General features: G+C 41.2%; 1 protein-coding gene across 17 annotated transcripts in view; it reads right to left on the bottom strand.

The window, feature by feature from the left end:
- DLG2 (discs large MAGUK scaffold protein 2) overlaps positions 1-19,165 on the bottom strand; it is a 1,871,010-nt gene that overhangs the window by 342,579 nt on the left and 1,509,266 nt on the right. For all 17 annotated transcript variants that reach the window (XM_073215942.1, XM_037010570.2, XM_037010571.2 and 14 more), the window contains one exon: positions 17,668-17,736. In XM_073215942.1, coding sequence (XP_073072043.1) covers positions 17,668-17,736 — 69 coding nt within the window. The remainder of the gene's footprint in view (positions 1-17,667; positions 17,737-19,165) is intronic.

Genomic DNA, 19,165 nt, shown 5'->3' with positions numbered 1-19,165 from the left:
TACTCCTCTTGTTTTCTTTCATTTCATAATGTTTTGGCTGAAAATTTCCCTATCAATATATATATATATACTATGCCTCCATAATGACAGGCATTTGGTTCTGCTTCCTGGTGCATTTTGAAATTTTAAAGAGCCATTAATTATAAGAGGAATAATTTTAACAATCTTGTTAAAGACAGCTCTCACCATTGTACAGTTATATTTTACAGTTGTATCATTTTTTCAACAAGGTTTCATGACTGGTAGAATATTGTTTGAAAACATTATGAAAGCTGGGGTATGAATAAAACTAATATCTGAAAATAGAATTAGGGGGCAAAATCTGTATATTCCTCCTAAAGGCAAAGCATGTTTTATGAAAGATTAAAAAATTATCTCTTGAGCTAGTGCTCTGTGGTATTACGAAATTCCAACTACTGACTGAATGCACAAACCCTTTTTAATTAACTGTCATACGGGAAAATGGTTTGGATTAATTAAAAGACAATTCTTTAGGCTCAAGTTTTGTAGATCTTCTCTTAACTCTAATTTGGATACATTCATACTATTGTAGAAAAATTTTAGTCCAAAACCTGTTTCTTAGTCTCGACTCCAACATTACTCCTTGGTTATCCTTGAAGAACAGCCTCTCTGGACAACAGTTTCCATATTTTATGACAGAGGGGGTGATGAGGAGAGTGATTCAGAATTACCAGGATCCCTTACAGCACTAGCATCACATATACCTGCTTAAAGCAAACCAAAAAAGGGAAACTCCCATATTTAGAACCACAGTTCCATTTGATTATTCATTATACATTAAGTAGTCAAGCTCTAGGAGAGTAGACAGGAATGGCCTTACTTTCAGTTCTGCTCCAGCTTCTCTTCAGCTTTTGACACTTATAAACTTTTCCCTAGATCGACGCTGCCAATAGAATTTCCGGTGATAAGGGGATATGCCCTGTTTGTGTTGTCCACCTGGGCAGCCTCTAGCCAGGTGTGTTACTAAGTATTTGAAATGTGGCTAGTGTGACTGAGAAACCTATTTTTTCATGTTACTCGATTCTGAGTCATTTATATTTAAATAGTTACATGTGTCTAGTGGCTACTGAGGGCTACTGCAGTAGACAGCACAGTTCTAGAATCTCTTTCTCTAGTGAAAGAGAACTTATTTTTTGGGTTTTTTTCTCTTACCTCTCTGTTCCTTCATAGCATCCTTGAAGGGCTCCCCAGACCTGCTTACTGATCGTAAATGGTGTTTTCAAAGAACTGCGTCCTCGGCTGCCCTCTAGTCCCACTGCTTTCCTTTCCTCTAGCTCTTCTCTGCAGAGCAGCTCTTCTGCCTTTAGGTCTCTGTGTAAGTGATACCGTCTGACCACTCCATCCAAATTAGTCCCTCATGCTGTTATTTTCCATCAGATTCCCTGAATGTCTTCATGATTCTTAAGTTACAGTGGAATTATTCTCCTGGTTGGCTGCCTCTCTCTCGCACTAGAATGAATCGCCACTAGAACAGTAACAGCTTATGCCCTCAGCACCCAGCACAGTGCCTGGCACATACTAGGGCCTCAGTGTTTTTTGAATGAATTAATAAATGAGTGGTGGTATCCTCTCCCTTACTGATGACTCACTAATCCACATCTGCAGCTCAGATCACAGTCTCCTCTACTCCAACTTCTGTTTAACTGTCTATGAATGAACTTATTATCTTTCCCAGATTTTTTTCCATTGAGGCTGTCTGCCCGATCTTGCAGTCAGAAAATTCTGCGCTGACTCTCCCCAGCTCATCAGCCAACAAAGGCAGTTTGGTGCTACCCAGAAAGGCCTCTCAAGTCATCCGTGCACTATTGCTTTGGTTCAGGTCCATAGAATCCCACACTTGGGTGGCCCAGGGATTCCTAAGGGGGAATCCTCCTCACAGTCTCCCTGTCTAACCTGCACTTTCTTCTTCATGCAGCTCTCAGAGAAATTTTCTTACAAAACAAATAGTCATGTCATCCCCTTATGTAAAGCTCACATTGGCTCTTCATAACCTGAAGGATAAAATCCTTCTTAGGTTCTTTTTGGTGACAGGTGAGGCCTATATGATTCGGGTTCCATGGAGTCCACCTCAACCCGAGGCTTTCCTTATGGCCCACATTCTCCCATCACACAGCACCTGTGCGGGCTGAAGGCCAGGCCCTCCTGTGCTTTTCATGCTGATCTTCTGTTTGCAGTGCCAGCCCCATCTGAACGGACTATCCTCTCCCAGGCACACCTCGCCGTCTCCTGAGTGAAATTCCCAGAGCATTTTGTTTTGAGCGGTATCATCCATTGATCACCTAAAATATATCTATGTACCTATGTACTATATCTGACTCCCCCACCAAGCAGGAATTCTCTCAGCATGTGAAAAATACCTAATTTAACTTCCTCAAGAAAAATTTGTTTCTCTCTAGTGATTAAAAGCCTGGCTTTGGCTTCAGACACACACCTAAGATTGAAACTGGATTTCCAGCTTCAATAAAAGACCTATCAATTTACTTCATTCTGCTGAGCCTCAGTTTTATCATCCTTATAATAATTTTGTAAGGATTTTATGGGCTAATGAAAGTAAATGCCTGTACCACACTAATGAAGAAGTTGGTAGATCTTAATATTCACTCAACAAATATATGTTGCGCCCCACTATTTTCAGAGTACTGTGGTATGGATGCAGATGATTACGACACGGACCTTGCCCTTAGAGAATTTATAATCCCGTGGAAGAAGTAAGACAAATATAGAAAACTATAATTTAATACAAAATATAGTAACTACAGAGATACATGGAAAATGCTATAGGGTCTGGAGATAAGTAGTTTACACTCTTTGTTATGGGTTGAATTGTGTTTTTCTTAAAAAGATACGTTGAAGTCCTAAGGGTCAGTACCTCACAATGTGACATTACTTGGAAACAGGGTGACTGGAGTTGCACTGGGTAAGTTAAGATGAGGCCAGACTAGTGCAGGGTGGGCCCTTCTCCAGGCCGACCTGCCTTCTGCAAAGAAGACAGCCAAGCGAAGGCACAGAGACACAAAGGAAGAATACCACGTCAAGACGGAAGGAGGCAGGGCATGGGTGTGGGGTAGCCGGCATGGAGAGCAGGGCTGGGGTGAGGTGCAAGCTGAGGGGCACCCAGCACTGCCAGCAAGCAGCAGACGCAGGAGGAGGCAAGGAAGGGCCCCCCAGGAGGCCTCCGAGGAAGCACGGCTCTGTCAGCACCTTAATTCCAGACTTACATCCTCCAGAATTTTGAGAAAACAAATTTCTGCTTTTTTAAGCCACCTGTTGGTAGTAATTTGTTACAGCAGCTGTACAGTGCTAATACACTCTGGCACCATGTGAGCTGGTGCATAGACTGATATGAGTATAACCTGTTAGGGGGGCAAGAGAGGCCACTGAGGTTGACCCGATCCCCATGCCTGACATCACTTTAGAAGAGATTTGACATAAATGGCTAGTAATAATATTCGGGGTAGCTATCACCAGGTACCTGGGCAATGATATTGGTATTCAAATGGCAAGACTTCCCATAAACCTGGGTAACAGAATTTCAGAAATTTCCACATACGACATCTATGTAAGAATTACAATAAAAAATGACAAAGCATGAACATAAACGTATCACTAATACTATTAGTGAAATTCATTTTCAAAAATTATATATAAGGAAATACAAATACTGTACTAACATTTAGCTGTGGCTGGACACTTCCATTTTTTTCTTTTAAAAGAAACAGGCTGCTTTTCTCTTCTCTGGGGGGGTATTGAAGGTGTTGGCTTGTACAAATATCCCTGTAGGCTTTTCCTGCTACAAGTTCTGTTTTCTGCTAATTCCAGGGAAAGCTTTACATAACAATTCATTGAGCCCTGATGAATTTTCTGATTATTTCATTTTCTAACAGAAATTGCACTTATTTTACTGACCTACTTTTGCCCAGACACTTGCCCTTTAACTATGATTAAATCTGAGAGCCAACTTTAGATAATGATGTTAACATAAAGTAACTTTAAAAGAATCATCAACATTTTTTCTCTCTGAAAAAAGTATGTGTAGCCTCATCTCCTGGCACACTCTTAAATATACTCTGAATTGCAATGACACCAAACTCTTGATTTCCTCTAAATTATTAGCTTTTCCTCAAACACCTGACTCTTTCCCTCCCTTGGTCTTTGCACGTGTAGTCCTTTCTACCTGCAGCCACCTGGCTTCTTCCGTTTAGACTTGAGACCCTCCCTGTCTTTCTTTGACTTTGAATGCTTACTCCCCTCAGCTCTGACACTAGTTCCTGTAGGACTTTATTGCACTGCTCTCATACATAGATTATCCTAATCACCACACTTTATTATTTCTATCTGTTTAACATATGTCAGTGAGAGTCCACTATACTTCAGGAGGGCTCCACTGGGGCAAGGACTATGACCATAAAGCAGACAGCTTCTGCCCCTCTGGAATTTGTAGTAGAGTCATAGATTAGAAGAGTAAACTGGCCATTGTAAGTCAGTAAGCTAAGACTCTAATCATTTATAACAATGATAATTTATTAGCATGCTTGCTTTTTCTACTGTCTTTTGAGATTCTTGAATGGCATATTCACTTTTTGAGTTGGTATCTGACATCTAAAAAGTCCTTAATAAATACAAGCTCCCATTCCTCTGCTCCTGTGTCCCTAGTACCTGGTAAAATACCTGATAAAAAGAACATGCTCAATGGATGACTGGAATGAAGACCCAGCAGACATCTATGGCTTACTGTGAATGAGCTGATCCTAAGAGCTGGTTTTGGTAAAAGGAAAATAGCAACACTGGGACCCAACAATAAAGGTAGGGTGGCTAAGAGAGGATTTGGTCTAGGAGAAGTGGAGATGGGGCACCAAAAACACCCCATATATCTGTTTGCTGACTGTGAGTTCTGTACTACATAAGGCCAGCCTCAGATTCTTCCCAAGACTGACTTGCTACTGAAGGCTATGTGAAAGGAAATCTTGTTGTCGAATAAGAAATAGTTTCATGGGTACGTCACAGGTTCAGCAACATATAGAGCAAGATGCTTTCAGATATTTTGCATATTTTCTCACCATCTTTCCCCTATTTCCCTATAATAATTCCCTCTTCAGGCAAAAGAAGCTCCACAAAATCACAGTCAAGAAAAAACTCTAAATGAATCTGTCTTCTTCATATGGTATGTTTATATCTACAGTTGTTTAACTCATAAACCCTCTAAGCATGACTCACACAATGGTATCACAACCCAGCTCAGTTTGATCTGGGCTACTTGGTGGTTGATTGTGTCACTTAAGCCATAATCCTTACCTCTTAGTACTAAAGTCACATTTCTAGCAGGGCTAATGTACTTCATAGGAAGACTTGGAGGATATGTGCAGATAAAGCATGAGGAAAATGAAAAAAGAATAACCAGACAAAGACTCTAGCTTATCCACATTCTCCTCTGGAAAGAGAGGAGTCCTTGGTCACGACATTAGGAGCCTGAATTCTGGTCTTGACTTTGGTAGGGACCAGGAAAAATCTCTTGCCTATCTCTGGCCTTAGATAGTTTCTCTATATGGAAGTAGATATTTGGACATGATAATATATGAGTTGGTATCTGACATCTAAAAAGTCCTTAATAAATATAAGCTCCCATTCCTCTGCTCCTGTGTCCCTAGTACCTGGTAAAATACCTGATAAAAAGAACATGTTCAATTCCCACACTTACTCTTTTTTTCTCAAATTGAAGATGGCTTCCAAATAAATTGAAGCTAGGAGAATATTACAAGACAGCTCCCCACAGAGATGTGTGTTTTTCTGACATGCAAGGACAGGTAATGATAATGATATTTCCTTATGCAAAATCCCATGAACTATCAAACTTAAGGCTTAACAGACAGCCATGGCTCTCTTCCATGCTGAGGGTGAAAGGTGGTGATGTAGCACCTGAACAGTGCTACTAGTTTCCCCCAAATCAGCTGCTTATTCTTTTGTTCTAAAATTACATAGATATAAGCTCCATGAATTATTGCAATTTTCAATATTCTGTCACTCCCCACTAGACCGTGCACTCTTTGAGGGCACGGATTGTATCTGAAGTATCTGAAATGCCTCACTACAGTGCCTGGCACTTACTGGACAGTCAGTATATGCTTAGTTAAATGAAAGAATGAATGAGGTTACCAATCAATCAATAACTGATTGAATGAATGAGTGAATGAATATGAATGAACGAATAAGTGGGCGGCACGTGTCTCCTGCCCAATTCTCCCAGAGCAGTCTGATTTTTCATGTAACAAACAGGAGACTTTATCAACTGTGATCTGTCAGTCAATAAAATTTCTGACCAACAGCTTAAAAGTGTACTTCAGTGGAGTAAACATTTACCAGGACTGGAAATGACCAAAGAGATTAAATAAAGGATAACAACCACTGCCTGCTTTTCTGGTAATAAAGGGGCATTTGGCCTGTGGCATATGATACAGATATGCTCTTCCTTTAAATTGTTTTATAACTGGCCAGAAAGAGGAAGCAAACAGAAATCCTAATGCAATTTGAGGGTCTCTGAGGGATTAGCAATATATGCAGAGAAAAACACCAGATTCAGTTTGATCTATAAAGATGGATGTCTGAAGATGAGTAATCTGATGAAGGGTGACAAATAATACTCAAAGCAATCCTCTTCATCCTCTAATTTCCACAGCCATGTCTCATCCCAGTTCATAGACAGGCAAGGTAAAAATTTAATGAAAATCATTCTTTATGTGGGGCTCAGTTCAATGTCAAATACAATGTCCAGTAAATACTCATCAAACAAGACTGTGGCTGTTTCTATTCATGTGATGGATGAGAAGCCAGGAAACCCTTCTGACCACATCTGCCTAGACTCTTTTTTTTACTAATTTTTACCCCCTTCACCTATTTCAATCATCCCTCTCCCACCCTCTTTTACGGCAACTACCAGTTGTCTAGGTTAATTTTATGAAGGAGAAAGACAGGACAGGAAAGTTCTTCCTGTTGTCTGTCAACCTGACTGAAAGATGTGGTTGGGATGCTTTGCTTTCCACATTTCTTTTGAGGCAGGATGGTCAAGTGGCAAGAATGTGGGGCTGGATGCTGGGCATCTGGGATGCAGTCAAAGCTCTTTCCCTTTCAGACCCCTGGCCTTGGAGAAACCACTTACTGTCTGAGACTTCTACAAATAGGAGAAATTATTTTTACCCAGCCTCCCTCACAAAATTGTTACTGGGATCAATGGAATAATGTCCATGAGATGTCTCTGTAAATTGTAATTTTGCACTGCATAAACATAAGCTTACTACCTTCAGGATGAACAGCAAAAGAAGAAAAGAGGAAAAAAGAAAGAAATGAATGGAGAATGAAGAGTAAAAGAAAATGAGGAGGAGGAGGAACCTTATGGAGAGAAGGGAGTGGAGATGGAAATAAGATAGAAAATCAGAGGGCCAGGGAAGGGTGTTGGGAGAGAGGGAGAAGGGTAGGAAGCAAGAAAGGATCTCAAGGTTCTGGCACATAGGCAGATAAACAAGCAAACAACCAGAACAACCACATCAAACACACGAAAGGAAACCCAGTGGAACAGCAGAACCGATCAGAGATGGGATTTAGAAAACTGCATCTAGGCGGAGACCATACAGTTCTGAAAAGCAATGGGAAGACTTCATCAGATGGCCTCTCCAGAGGAGGCACGTCGACCATGAGTCGGCCTCCTCATTATAAATTTCTCAGTGACAATCTCTACTGAACTCATAATCTCTCTAGTCCATGCTCGGTTCAGAAATACACTCACACAGATTGTAATCGTCTTGTTGAGCTAGTGATGACAGCCCTCTCTGCGCCTAGTGAAGGCCTACTCATCGTTAGATGAGAGCCTTTATGACCTCCTGGCCTGCCTGACAAGGTCGGACCCCCTATTACAGGCACTCGGGGCACCACAGGCCTCTTTGTCCCAGCACTTGGCAGAGTCACAGATTTATATTTGTTTGTGTGATTATGTGATTAATGTCTGCCTCTCCTTCCCAGACCGAGTGCATAGTGTCTGGCTCATCCTTAAAATGAGAAAGATACTTCAAAAAAGGGCAGTTTTCAGAGATAATGGTGCAATGTAGAGAGGAAATTGGTGACAGGACTCTGGTTAGGAGATTTATGGTGCATAAATCTTCCAGGCAATTTGGGCAGCTAATTCCTGTCCTGCAATATGTTTGCTGTATTCATTTTTACCAGCCTAACAAACTTGCAATAGGGTGCCTTTTTAATTATTTTTTGGCTCATTCAGTGTATTAACTAGCTTTTCAATGCCACCTCAATCAACATCTTAGGTGATTAAATTATTATTAGCACTAATTATTATGAGTATTGATTAAGAGGGGCAATTTTCTAGTCAAATATTTTGCAGCACATTGTTTTGAGTATGTTTGGCTACATAATGAGGAGGGAGTTTATTCACAAGTGACTTTGAGTCATTTACTATACCACTTTATTAAAAAGCAGAAAGGTTTCCAGGGAAGGCATGCAGGGATAAATAATCATGTTGGCATTGAGGTATGCACAGAAATAAGGTCCATTTATAAGAAATCCCTGAACTAAATTCCCCAGTGGATTCTGCACATCCCTCCAAGGGAAGTTCCAGCTGCCTGGCATTGAGGAGCCTCTGTGTGCAAGGCCACCGATCAGGACAGCCTGATAGTTCTCGGTAACCAGATTCCTGACCTTGTCACTTCTGGGTTTCTTCCTAGTTCTGCCGGGTAAAACAGATGCCAACATGTGGAAATACTATTCTTTTGCTTCTAATTCAGCAGTTTTCAAGGAGAGTGAAATCGCATAAGGAGGTTAGTCTGCTCTTGCTAATGTTTTTATATGAAACTGGGTTTTAACAATGACTATAATAACAAAAACCTTCAAAACACCAGAAATCATGCTGAGCTCCACATTGTATTTCAGTGTCTTATTTAAGCCTCCCAACTGGCCAGCCTGTCATAACAAAACACATATAATTCTGAGGAGGCAGGAGAGGGTAGGTTTAAATGCCAGTCTGCCAGTTATGGGCTGCGTGATCTCAGGTACCCCCTTTAACTTCTCTAAGCCCTAGCATCCTCATCCAGAAAGTGAGACAGTGTGCCCAAATGCAGTAATAATAATGGTCATCAGAACCAGATGATACCCACATAAACACTTGGAAAATATCAGCTCCTATGAAATACACAATATCTATATTTTAGCATTGGATATAGAAAATATCCTATTTGAACTGTATAGTCTATATCTTTGAACTTCCTGCTTTTAAGATGGAATACTCTATATTCTTTATGTCTTTCCTATTTTCTTCCTTTTAAGGAAGCCTTTCTTTTATGGAATAATAATGATAGTGGTTAACATTTATGAGTCTTTACCTGGAAAAATATGCATCTAGATTCTCAATGTCATCTCCCAAAATCTTTTTTGATATTTTACTAGAAATTCCCAGTTTGAAAACATACCTGTTCTATACAAGAAATTGGTCTTAAAATAAAAAACATTTTTTTTTACTCTTGTTATTTCAACAGCAGATGGCGTTAGAAATCCCGACCCCGTGAGAGGATTAGAATCCCATGTATTGGTCGCCTGTACATGTTCCCTAGTTATCAGCAGCCTCAGCATGTTTTCAACACTGATACATTTTTGACAATCCTTAAAATTTGCTATGATGACATCTTTTTTTTAGATTTTTGGCTCTACACATGTAAGGAAGAAAGATGACAAGGACTAGGAAAGGTTGTCTTATCGACTAAGGAAATGCAGAAAAGCAGCAGGAGCCCATAGAAAAGGGGTTAAGGGAAATGAGCTGACAGCTCAGCCAGGAGCAGAGGTGGAAACTGCAGTAACACGAGGAGAAAGGAAAAGCCAACACACGGTGCTGAATTGGGGAAAACAGGTGATCTGGAATTATCTGCTGTTCTCACGGATTCCCAATGGGTCCCCTGAGAGGTAAGCTCTAAAGGGTCGTCTTGCCTCCAGGATGGATGGAGGGGTCTGTAAAATCTCTGAGTCCTTCCAAGCAGCTAGGATCCTTCAGCAAGTGACCTGGCAGCAAAAGGAAGGCTGGGACTCTCCCCTAGAGCTTTCTCACCCAAAAGGCTGGCCTGTCTTTATTGGACTACAAATCACAAGAAAAAAAAATTTGGCAGGGAGGTGGCAGGGAAAAGTTTGATTTCTTCCAAACATTTCTAAAAATCAGCTTGCACTTGTCTCCTTAACTTTCCTATACTCTCCCCATATAAGCTCTTTAGTTGGCAGGGGAGCAAAATAAAGAAGAGTGTGACAACTGTATATATAACTTTAATACATTCTAAGGATATGCAAAATCCTTTCCATTTAACCTGAGTCAGCCCTCTGTTTTAGTGAGGTCAGTTACCCTTCTGTGGTTAGCAAAGGCTCCCATGTTTTGACCAGTGACCCCAGCAACTAACAATATGAATAAAGTTCTCTTTCAAGTTTGAAAGTCATAGAGTGCGTTTCTCAGCATACCAGACCCCTCCAATTACTTGGGAAACTCTGCTTAGCATTACTTTTGCAGGTCAGAGTGCGAATGTGTGGTGGAGGAAGTTGAGCAGTCACACTGATTAAGAACCCCAAAAGATGGCTGCATTTGTGAGTGTGTGGGGGTAGGGAGAACTCAAACCATTGCCCCGAGGACCAGCTGTCTAGAGCGCTTAGGTTCCACATAGAGAAACAGTCCTAGAGTCCAGAAGCCAAACTTTTACACCTTCAAAACTCACAAAACTATAAAATGCAGGAGTTGGAAAGAATCTAAGACATTGTTTAGTTAAGTCAACCTTATCATTCTGTATGAGGTAACTGAGATCTGCTCAAAACCACCCAGTTCAGAGGTGGCAGACTTGCTCATAGAAGCCAGGTCTCTTGATTCTCAGGTCAATAATGCTTCCACTACCTACAGTTACCATGCATTTTAGAACCAAATATCTGGGCATTTAGACAAAGAGGACTGAGTATTTTAAATCTACATTATCCTGCGTAATCAGAAGCATATTAGGTATGAAAAGGCTTCTCTCATCAAGACAAAGGAGTTGGGATGAGAACAAGAGAGCCAATGATTCTAGTTAGAGTCATGTCCCCAGAGCATTCCTTGGGAAAGGACACTTGTTCAGGCCCCACAGGGGAAAACCAGAGGCTCCCTGAGCTCAGTGATACCAGGGTCTTAAGAGCCTGAGTACTCTTTGAGTGTGGAGAGGGTGTCTCTTCCAACCAAACAGAGGTTCATGCTTATCCCTATAGAGACAGGCCTGTCCCACCCAGAAAGAATGACAGTGATGTCACCACAGACCAGTTAACCTGAGAGGATAGTTTCCCTTAGATGTATCTGTTTAGACAAGACCACTTTTGGTTCGCCCTTGGGTAGTAACAGACTTCTGAATGTGGAAGAGATTTTTGGTTCCGGTTAATGGGACAAACCATCCATTTAATAAAGAATTCCTCCCAGAATATCCAGATGACTGTCTAGCTTCTTGTTAAGTGCTACCCATAGAGGGTGATCAGCATCTTCCAGTGCAGCTATTTTATTGATGTGAAAATGCCAGTTGCTAGAAAATTCTGCCTCTATTTGTTGCTAAAAGTATGTCTGAAGATAAAACAAAGTGTATGCTCTGTACTGGATGAAAGAAAGTTATTTGAATAGCTGAAGATACTTGTTCATCTGCAGTGTTAGCTAAGGACTTCAGGGTTTTGTGCATAAATTTCTTTTTCTTCAACCTCTGCTTAGTTCCAAATGCATTCCTCAAAATTCAATGTGTGTCAACTTCCCTGAGAATCCTACCTGGCTTCCCAGTGGATTTAACCATTTCAGTTTTAATTCTAGTGGTTACAGCCATATTGCTAAACATATGTCTATACTGGAGAATTTCTTTAAATTCTGTTTTGCTCCCAGAATTACTTCTGTTTCCTTGACGACAGTTTTTCTCTGTGCATGTGTGTTGTAATCTTTCCGTCCTTTTGTGGGTTTTGTTAAAATATGGGATAATGTGTGGCTATCTGTTCATATTTAAGGATGATGTAGTAGAAAGGCTGCAGTGGGCGTTGCAGGTAAGGGTGAGGCTTTTTCACAGAAAGACTTCAGGTTAGATAAGCAACCCTGAAACTCTCCCAGTAACTGGCACATGGTGAAGGGCTTTGCCATGTGGGCACAACCAGACTAGCTCACCTAAGGTTCCTCAGAGAACTCTGTTTCTTTAGAGAAGAGTCTTCACTTTCTGACCAGTGATGAGTACCTTCCTGGCAGCTGTTCTGTGATCTGGGTCATGTAGGCCAAGGAGGGCATCTTTAGTCCTATGCTCACACTCTGCTCTCAAGTCCATCGGTTGTCACCATTCTGAAGTCTTGAGTGCCCTGGGTTCTGCCAGGCAGATCTGTTCCCTCCTGAGCCATCTGCCCCTCCAAGCAAGGCTGCTGCACTGTGGGGGGGCTTTCTGTGGGTGGCTTCCCTGGAAACACACTCTAGGAGATGGCAGTTGCATAGAGACGAGGGCTCTGCCTCATACGTGGCCCGCCTCCATAGGTGATCTAAGGCTGGAACTACTTTGTTCTCTTTCATCAGTTTATACCCTTCTATCTGCTTTCTGTCATCCAGATGTGTGATGAAATCATTTGGCCTTTGATGTCCCTCCCATTTCTTTTACCACTAAGAGATTGTCCCCTTTTTTATTCCATTAGCTTCCTTTTAACGGGGTCTCAGGAGAATACGAGATTAAGATGTGGGCCACGTCTGTCAACTTGAACCTGAAGCAAGGAGCTCACACTGTTAATGGGGACATTATTCTGCCTCGTTATAACTGGCATAGTGATGGCAGATTCAGGCTGATTTAAAAAACAGTAGTAACTCTAGGCAGAGTCTCAGTAAGACAGTTTTGTTGTCTACATGGATCAAATTAATTGGAAATCTGAAGTACTTCCACTTATTTTGTGTCAAGTAAATAGCAACTTAGGTGAAAAATATATAAACATACAGCCTTTTAAAATAAAGTCATTTTTAAAACATCCTATGTAGTCACTTGTCACAAAAGCATGAAGAAGGAGAGTTTTAAAATAATGAAATTTCCAATTTCCGCTGATTGCCTACACTCAGTGGTATAACATCTTAATGAGAAACCTTCAAAAGACCTATTGGCCTATGCAAAATGAAAAATACCTTGCCCACCTAGGCATTCAGTGTATACCACATTATCTCTCTATTTGATGGCCAGCCGGGCACAAAGAACATCACTTTGGTGTTAAGGGCTTTGTAGAGAATTACTGAGCTATTCCCTCCTAAATATTATAGCAACGCAAAATTATTTCTACCTCAAATACTGTATTTTATTCAGAAATGTTTTATGTTAATCAATACATATACAGCAAGTGTGCAAAGTGGGTCTTCAAACTAGGCTAGAAAAAGTTTCTCAGAACACTTACACTAAGTGTCTATTCAACTTATTGAGGGTCTGATATGTACCTGCTGCATTTACAGAAAGTTGGTGAGTCCTATGCTATTCTCCCTTTGGTTGAGGAGGAAAATCATGCTGAGAGAGGGGAAGGGTTCTGTTTATGGTGAACAACAATTTGTAGAAAGGCCAGGATGCAAAACCACCAAGTCCTTGATTTCAGAGTCAGTTATCTTCCATGAGTGCAGGGAACAGAATATTTTTCATAGTGCATTATTTACTAGACAGGAGGCAAACTGCCTTATACCAGCTGGAACCATACACCACAGCTGCCAACACCATTTTTTGGTTTTCGGAAAAGGAGTCACCCTTTCGTTAGGGAGTCAGGGTAAGGCCTTCACATTTCTGGCTTAATCTTAGCAAAGAATTACAATTAGTGACTGCATTGCAGAGGTCATTTCACTCACACGGAAAACAGTGAAAAATGCTAAAGAAGTGCTTATTGGCAAACTGCAAATAAGCTTTTGTGAATATGGAGGAAGAAAGGTAAGATTTCAAAAAACCTTTAGGAGGAAATGCCATCGTTTGGTATAGCTGGAGGAAGCCTGGGTTAATGGCCAACACGTGGAATGTGGAATGACAGCCACCCAGTGCCCTACCAGGGAGAACTTCAAAGGGACAAGGAAGGTGAGGGAGAGACGGGGTAAGCTCAGTGTTCCCCTCCGCCCCTGTGTGATCTCTCCTCCACGGACGCCACACCGCCACTTAGCACACACGTGGGCCTCCAGTGCTATTCCATGATTTCTAGACTTCGAGTCAGTTTTCGTTCTTTATGATTTTCCCTAGGAAGTTCTTCACTATGTGGTTTATGGATGGCTCAAACTGTGCTCTCCAGCTCAATAAAGCTTTTTCATGCCATATATTCAGGGAGTCAGTTGTATAGTGGAATCTAATTTGATTTCAAATTGAAGCTGTACTTTCTAGGTAAGCATCCTTGGGAGAATCAAGATCGAGGGGGAAAAAGCCTATTTTTTAAGACTTTTTGGAAATAAAATTAGATAAGATAGAAGGATGGATGCAGATGGAGGGAGAGAAAAAATGAAAGAGGGAAAGCATAAGGAGAGAGGGAGACATCCTGGCACCTACTAAGCACTCAGTGAATGTTGGTGTCTGTTCTCTTCCCTTGAAGGAACATCCACGAATTTGTACTACTTACATCCAAACAAGTCACACAGTTTGCATATAATCTCATTAATGATGAGCTCCCTTCTTCTAACCGAGAATCCTGCCTCTGTCAGTGTTTTCCTGATATCATGACGTCCCTTCCCTTTGTTAACTCTGACGTCCTTTCCTCGGCCCTCTCCACATACCTGATTTAATGTGCAGGATTTAAAACTGATGAGGAGGTTGGGACCAGCAGGTAAGTTTTGTGGAAGAGGCTTTTCTAAACTATGGCACTTTCCAGAAAGAGAAATTGAGGGGGCCGGTGTGGAGGGGGCTGTCGCGAGGCTACACAGACTCCCCTGCCGGTGCTGACTGGTGGGCATTCTCAAGTCCGACTGGACAATGTTCACGGCCTGGGGAGACCATTTCCTCTCGTGTTCCTAAATGGTCTCTTTGTCTTGAGCTTTCTGAGAGAGATACACCAGAAGTGCGAGAGCGTATCTTATTCTGGTCCTAAATTCTTTCTTTTGGAGCTGAGCATAAGCTGATAGGTAGAAAAGACTTGGGTTATTCTTTCATGCATTTAATAAGCATTTAAGTATGATCTTGGTAATTAAAATGCTTTTATCTAGATATTAACCTGGTGGATAAAGCAAACTCAATGATTTGGATTGCTTCTACAAATAATTACCACTAGTGTACATAGGAATATGCCTCTCCAAAGTATAGTGAAGACACCAGTCCCTGTTTTAACAAATCCTTACTTAATATACACTAAGAACTCTCCCACCTGATAAATGAAGTCTCTATTATATTTAACAACAGTGACCAGTGCTACAGCAAACACACGTATAATGCATTAATACCACTATGATTATAAATAAATACATAAATATTTCAATTCTTAAAAATCACCCTGTAAGGAAATACTGTTAGTATCCCCATTTTATGGATGAGGAAGCTGAGGCACAAAGAAACCAAGTAACGTGCTGTCACACAGTTGAGAAGTGTCTGGGCCTAGATTTAAACTCAGGGAGTCGGGCCAGGATCCATGATCTAGACCACCTTGCATATTATTACAGAAGCAAATGTATGAAGTACTCATTGCGAACTTCCTGTGTCTTTTCTTTTTTTAATGGAATAGAATTGCTACAATGGAGACAGTGTCCTGTTGAGAAAATAAGTATTTAATTATTCAGAACTAAGATCATATTTAGCCTCCCTTCCTTCTCTCTCTGATTTTTTTTTCTTTTTTGTTTTTCTTTTTTTAAGGTGGTTCGATGTTCTTTACCTTCAAAAACAGAAGAGGAGGATGAAGAGGAGAAGGAGGTGCCCTTTTGGGGGAGGGCAGAGTTCATGGAGAGGCCTCATCCCTTTCGCTCACCTTCCCATGGGTCTGGGGACATGCAGCAGGTTTCTTTAGGTGAAGGCAGGAAAGGGAACTCCACGAAAAGTGTTTATAAAGTTTATACTCTCCAGGAAGGAAAGGCTACCAGCTCCCTCCCAGTGGATGTCCCCTTAGTGGAATTGGCTGACTTACCCTGCTGCTACCAAGGCTGGAAAAGAACCCTGGGGAGAAAAAGAGGTGAGCCAGGGAGAGAGGAGGCAAGCCTCCGGGTCACAGCTGCTGAGGACAGAGGAGAGAGGGGCCTGCGGGTCTGTGAGGGGGTCCTGCAGCCGGGCAGAGTGCTGAGTGCCCCAGCGGCTCCGGCAGGCTCCGGCCAGGGCTTGAGGAAGAGATAGCTGAGTCTCCCAGGGGACCGCAGGGCTGGAGGAATTGCCTGAGTCTTGCAGTATGGGTGCTGTTTGGCTCGTCATCCATCCAGGGTACATCACCAGAGAGCCAAGAGAAAGGGCACAGCCACAGCAGAAGGGCAAGAAAATGCCATTTTCTGTTTCCTTCCTTTTGCCCCAATACTACCCAGTGAGAAATCCAAGAGAAAGGAAGACCTAGCAGGTGGTATGAGAGAGAGAGAGAGAGGCAACCATACCTCTGTGTTCCATACTCTGGAACACTTTGGTGGAACCTGAGTCCTAACTATGTTGGAAGGACGGACCAAGGTGTGACTAAAATACAAGATTGTAAAATGGAGAGGACTAATAAATAATAAAGTTAGAGATCTGAATTGAAATGCCATTAAGGAAGGCTACTTGCCATTGGGATATAGCATTGAACAGAGTTGGTAACGGATATTGGAAAAATAAAATAATTGAATTTTTACACATTAACCGATTAAGTGCTCTCAATTAAACCAGTTGCAATTACAAGGCAAGTGGAGGAAAATCTTAGCCCCTTCCCCCAGCACCTCCAGCTTTTGTCTAATTGGGGAAATTAGAAATGCAAAATACTAAATCCTCTGTGTGTAAGAGAAGTGCGCCCAGCCAACATCTCCATTCTCATCTCCTGTCCTACTGCCTCACACACCCAATGCCACAGCACGGAGTCAGTCAGTGGCCTTTTGGCATCTCATGCTTGCACGTGCGTTCATGGTTTGTTTGTTTGTTTGTTTGTTTGTTTTGCTCATGCTATTTCTTCTGCCCAGAGTACCCTTCTTCCAATGTGTGTCAGGCAAATATCCACAGACCCTTCAGTTCTGAGCTCAGGAGCTGTATCTTCTCTGAAACCATCCTGACCTGCTCCCCCCTGCCTCTCTGATCACCATTCTCAGCCAGGTACCCTTCCTGGATCCTCCATTAGTCCCTTACATCTCTCTTCTGCGGGATGCTTACACTTTGGGCAAGTATGTTTGTATTCCTGCCACTCCCAATGGACTATGAGCTTTCGGAATGGAAAGAAGACATCTCATTTGACTTGTTAAATTTAGTACCTGGCATACTGCTTTGCGTATAACAGAAGCTTCTCGATATTTACTAATAGAAAGAAGGCAGGTAGGCAGGCAGGCAGGAAGAAGGAAGGAAGGAAGAAAGGAAAAAGGGAAAGAAGGAAGAAAGGAAGGAAGGGAGGGAGGGAGGGAGGAAGGAAGGGGAGAAAAAGGAAGGAAAGAAAGGAAAGAGAAATTTCTTCATGTTTGAAGTAATGAGGCTAGCAGTTTAGTTTAAGAGAAAGCTCCATATTATTTTATCTTACCCTTCCAGGGAGATGGCCCTTTGCAGAGTCACTGAAGGCTGGCGGGTTGCAGTGCTGTGTTGTGAATGACTGCAGAAAAAAAAGAAAGAGAAAACAGATAATTTACTTAGACTGTCTGCACATTCTAACTGGTCCTATTGTCAAGAAAAGGACCACTCTTGAAAGAAATACAGGAGAGATTAAATGAGTGTTCTCTGCCAGTAAGTAAAATCACCCACCAAAATACAGCACTCTACCAGATAAGGGGTCAATATTTCCTTATAATTTGATTTCAACATGTATTGTTCAAAAATAAGCTTTAAATGATAGGGAGACATGAAAAGAAACAAATCTATTTGGAAGAGGTAACTTTTTTTCCTTTGGAATAAGACAACATAAAGCATAAAAATGTAAATTTCATTACGATGCAATGTACTTTTTTAAATGCAAAACATTGTTTTCTAAAAAAATTTTATAGAGTGAATTTGCAAATTGGAACAGTATTTAGTATAAATTTATTATTTAAATATGTAGCACTTAACTTGTAAAATTGGTCAATAATAATTCAGCTGTGGGATGAACACAAAAACTTGACAAACAGGATTTCAGTTACATATCAACCTTAGAATTTAATGTAATTTTATCATTTGCTTTGGTTGTATAGTAATAAGACTGATTTTATGGATAGGTATTGCAATTAAAATTATAATATCTAATACTTACTGAGCACTTCTATTCCTTAGTCACTTGTCTAAGTTCATATGTTTACATCTTTTCTCAGAACCCTGTGAGGTATGTACTGTCCCATTTAACAGATGAGGAAATTGAGATACAGAGAGGTTTAGAAACTTGGCCAAAGTCAAGTCACATGATAAATAGCTGTGCCTGCAATGGCATCTACATTGATTCTAGAGCCATTAATTTTAACTGTCATTGTGGTATCATCTTCCAAGTGGTAATAACATTTCAGATTTGTAAGAATTTGCATGGAATCTCAGAATACTCTTCAATCAGAAAGAGACAGAGGGAGAGTCTTTCATCTGTGATAACACACAGTGATAATTCAATAGCAAAAAGCAAGGCATTGTGGGTTTCCTATGTGTTAAAATGTACAATAAAATGTACTTCAACGTGTAATTTGAGTTGGTGGTATTTGTCTAATATTTGAGCTGTAATATTAGTTACATATACATGTAGTGTGTAAAGGTGTATCTACACAAATACATGCATGAAGAGAAACCCAAGTCATATGTTTGCAGAACATTAGGCACCTTCACACAGCTCCAGGATCTTAGTACATACTCTGACAGCACATGGCCACAGAGAGCCACAGTCGGCTGCAGACTTTCATTCAGGACTTTGGTCATTAGTGAGAAGAGGTGTCTCTCCATCCTTAGCATTTAGTTATCACATGAATGACTTTTATCTGAGGTTGAGGGGGCAGAATTTAGTGACTGTAGCTAAAGACCAGAGAAGGACTTCAAGTTAAGGATTGTGCCCTGTATTTCCAAGCACCGCG

The sequence above is a fragment of the Manis javanica genome, chromosome 11 (assembly GCF_040802235.1).
Source record: "Manis javanica isolate MJ-LG chromosome 11, MJ_LKY, whole genome shotgun sequence".
In the NCBI taxonomy this organism is placed as follows: domain Eukaryota; kingdom Metazoa; phylum Chordata; class Mammalia; order Pholidota; family Manidae; genus Manis; species Manis javanica.
The sequence above is the reverse complement of the archived record's forward strand: the minus strand, read 5'-3'. Positions and strand labels throughout refer to the sequence as shown.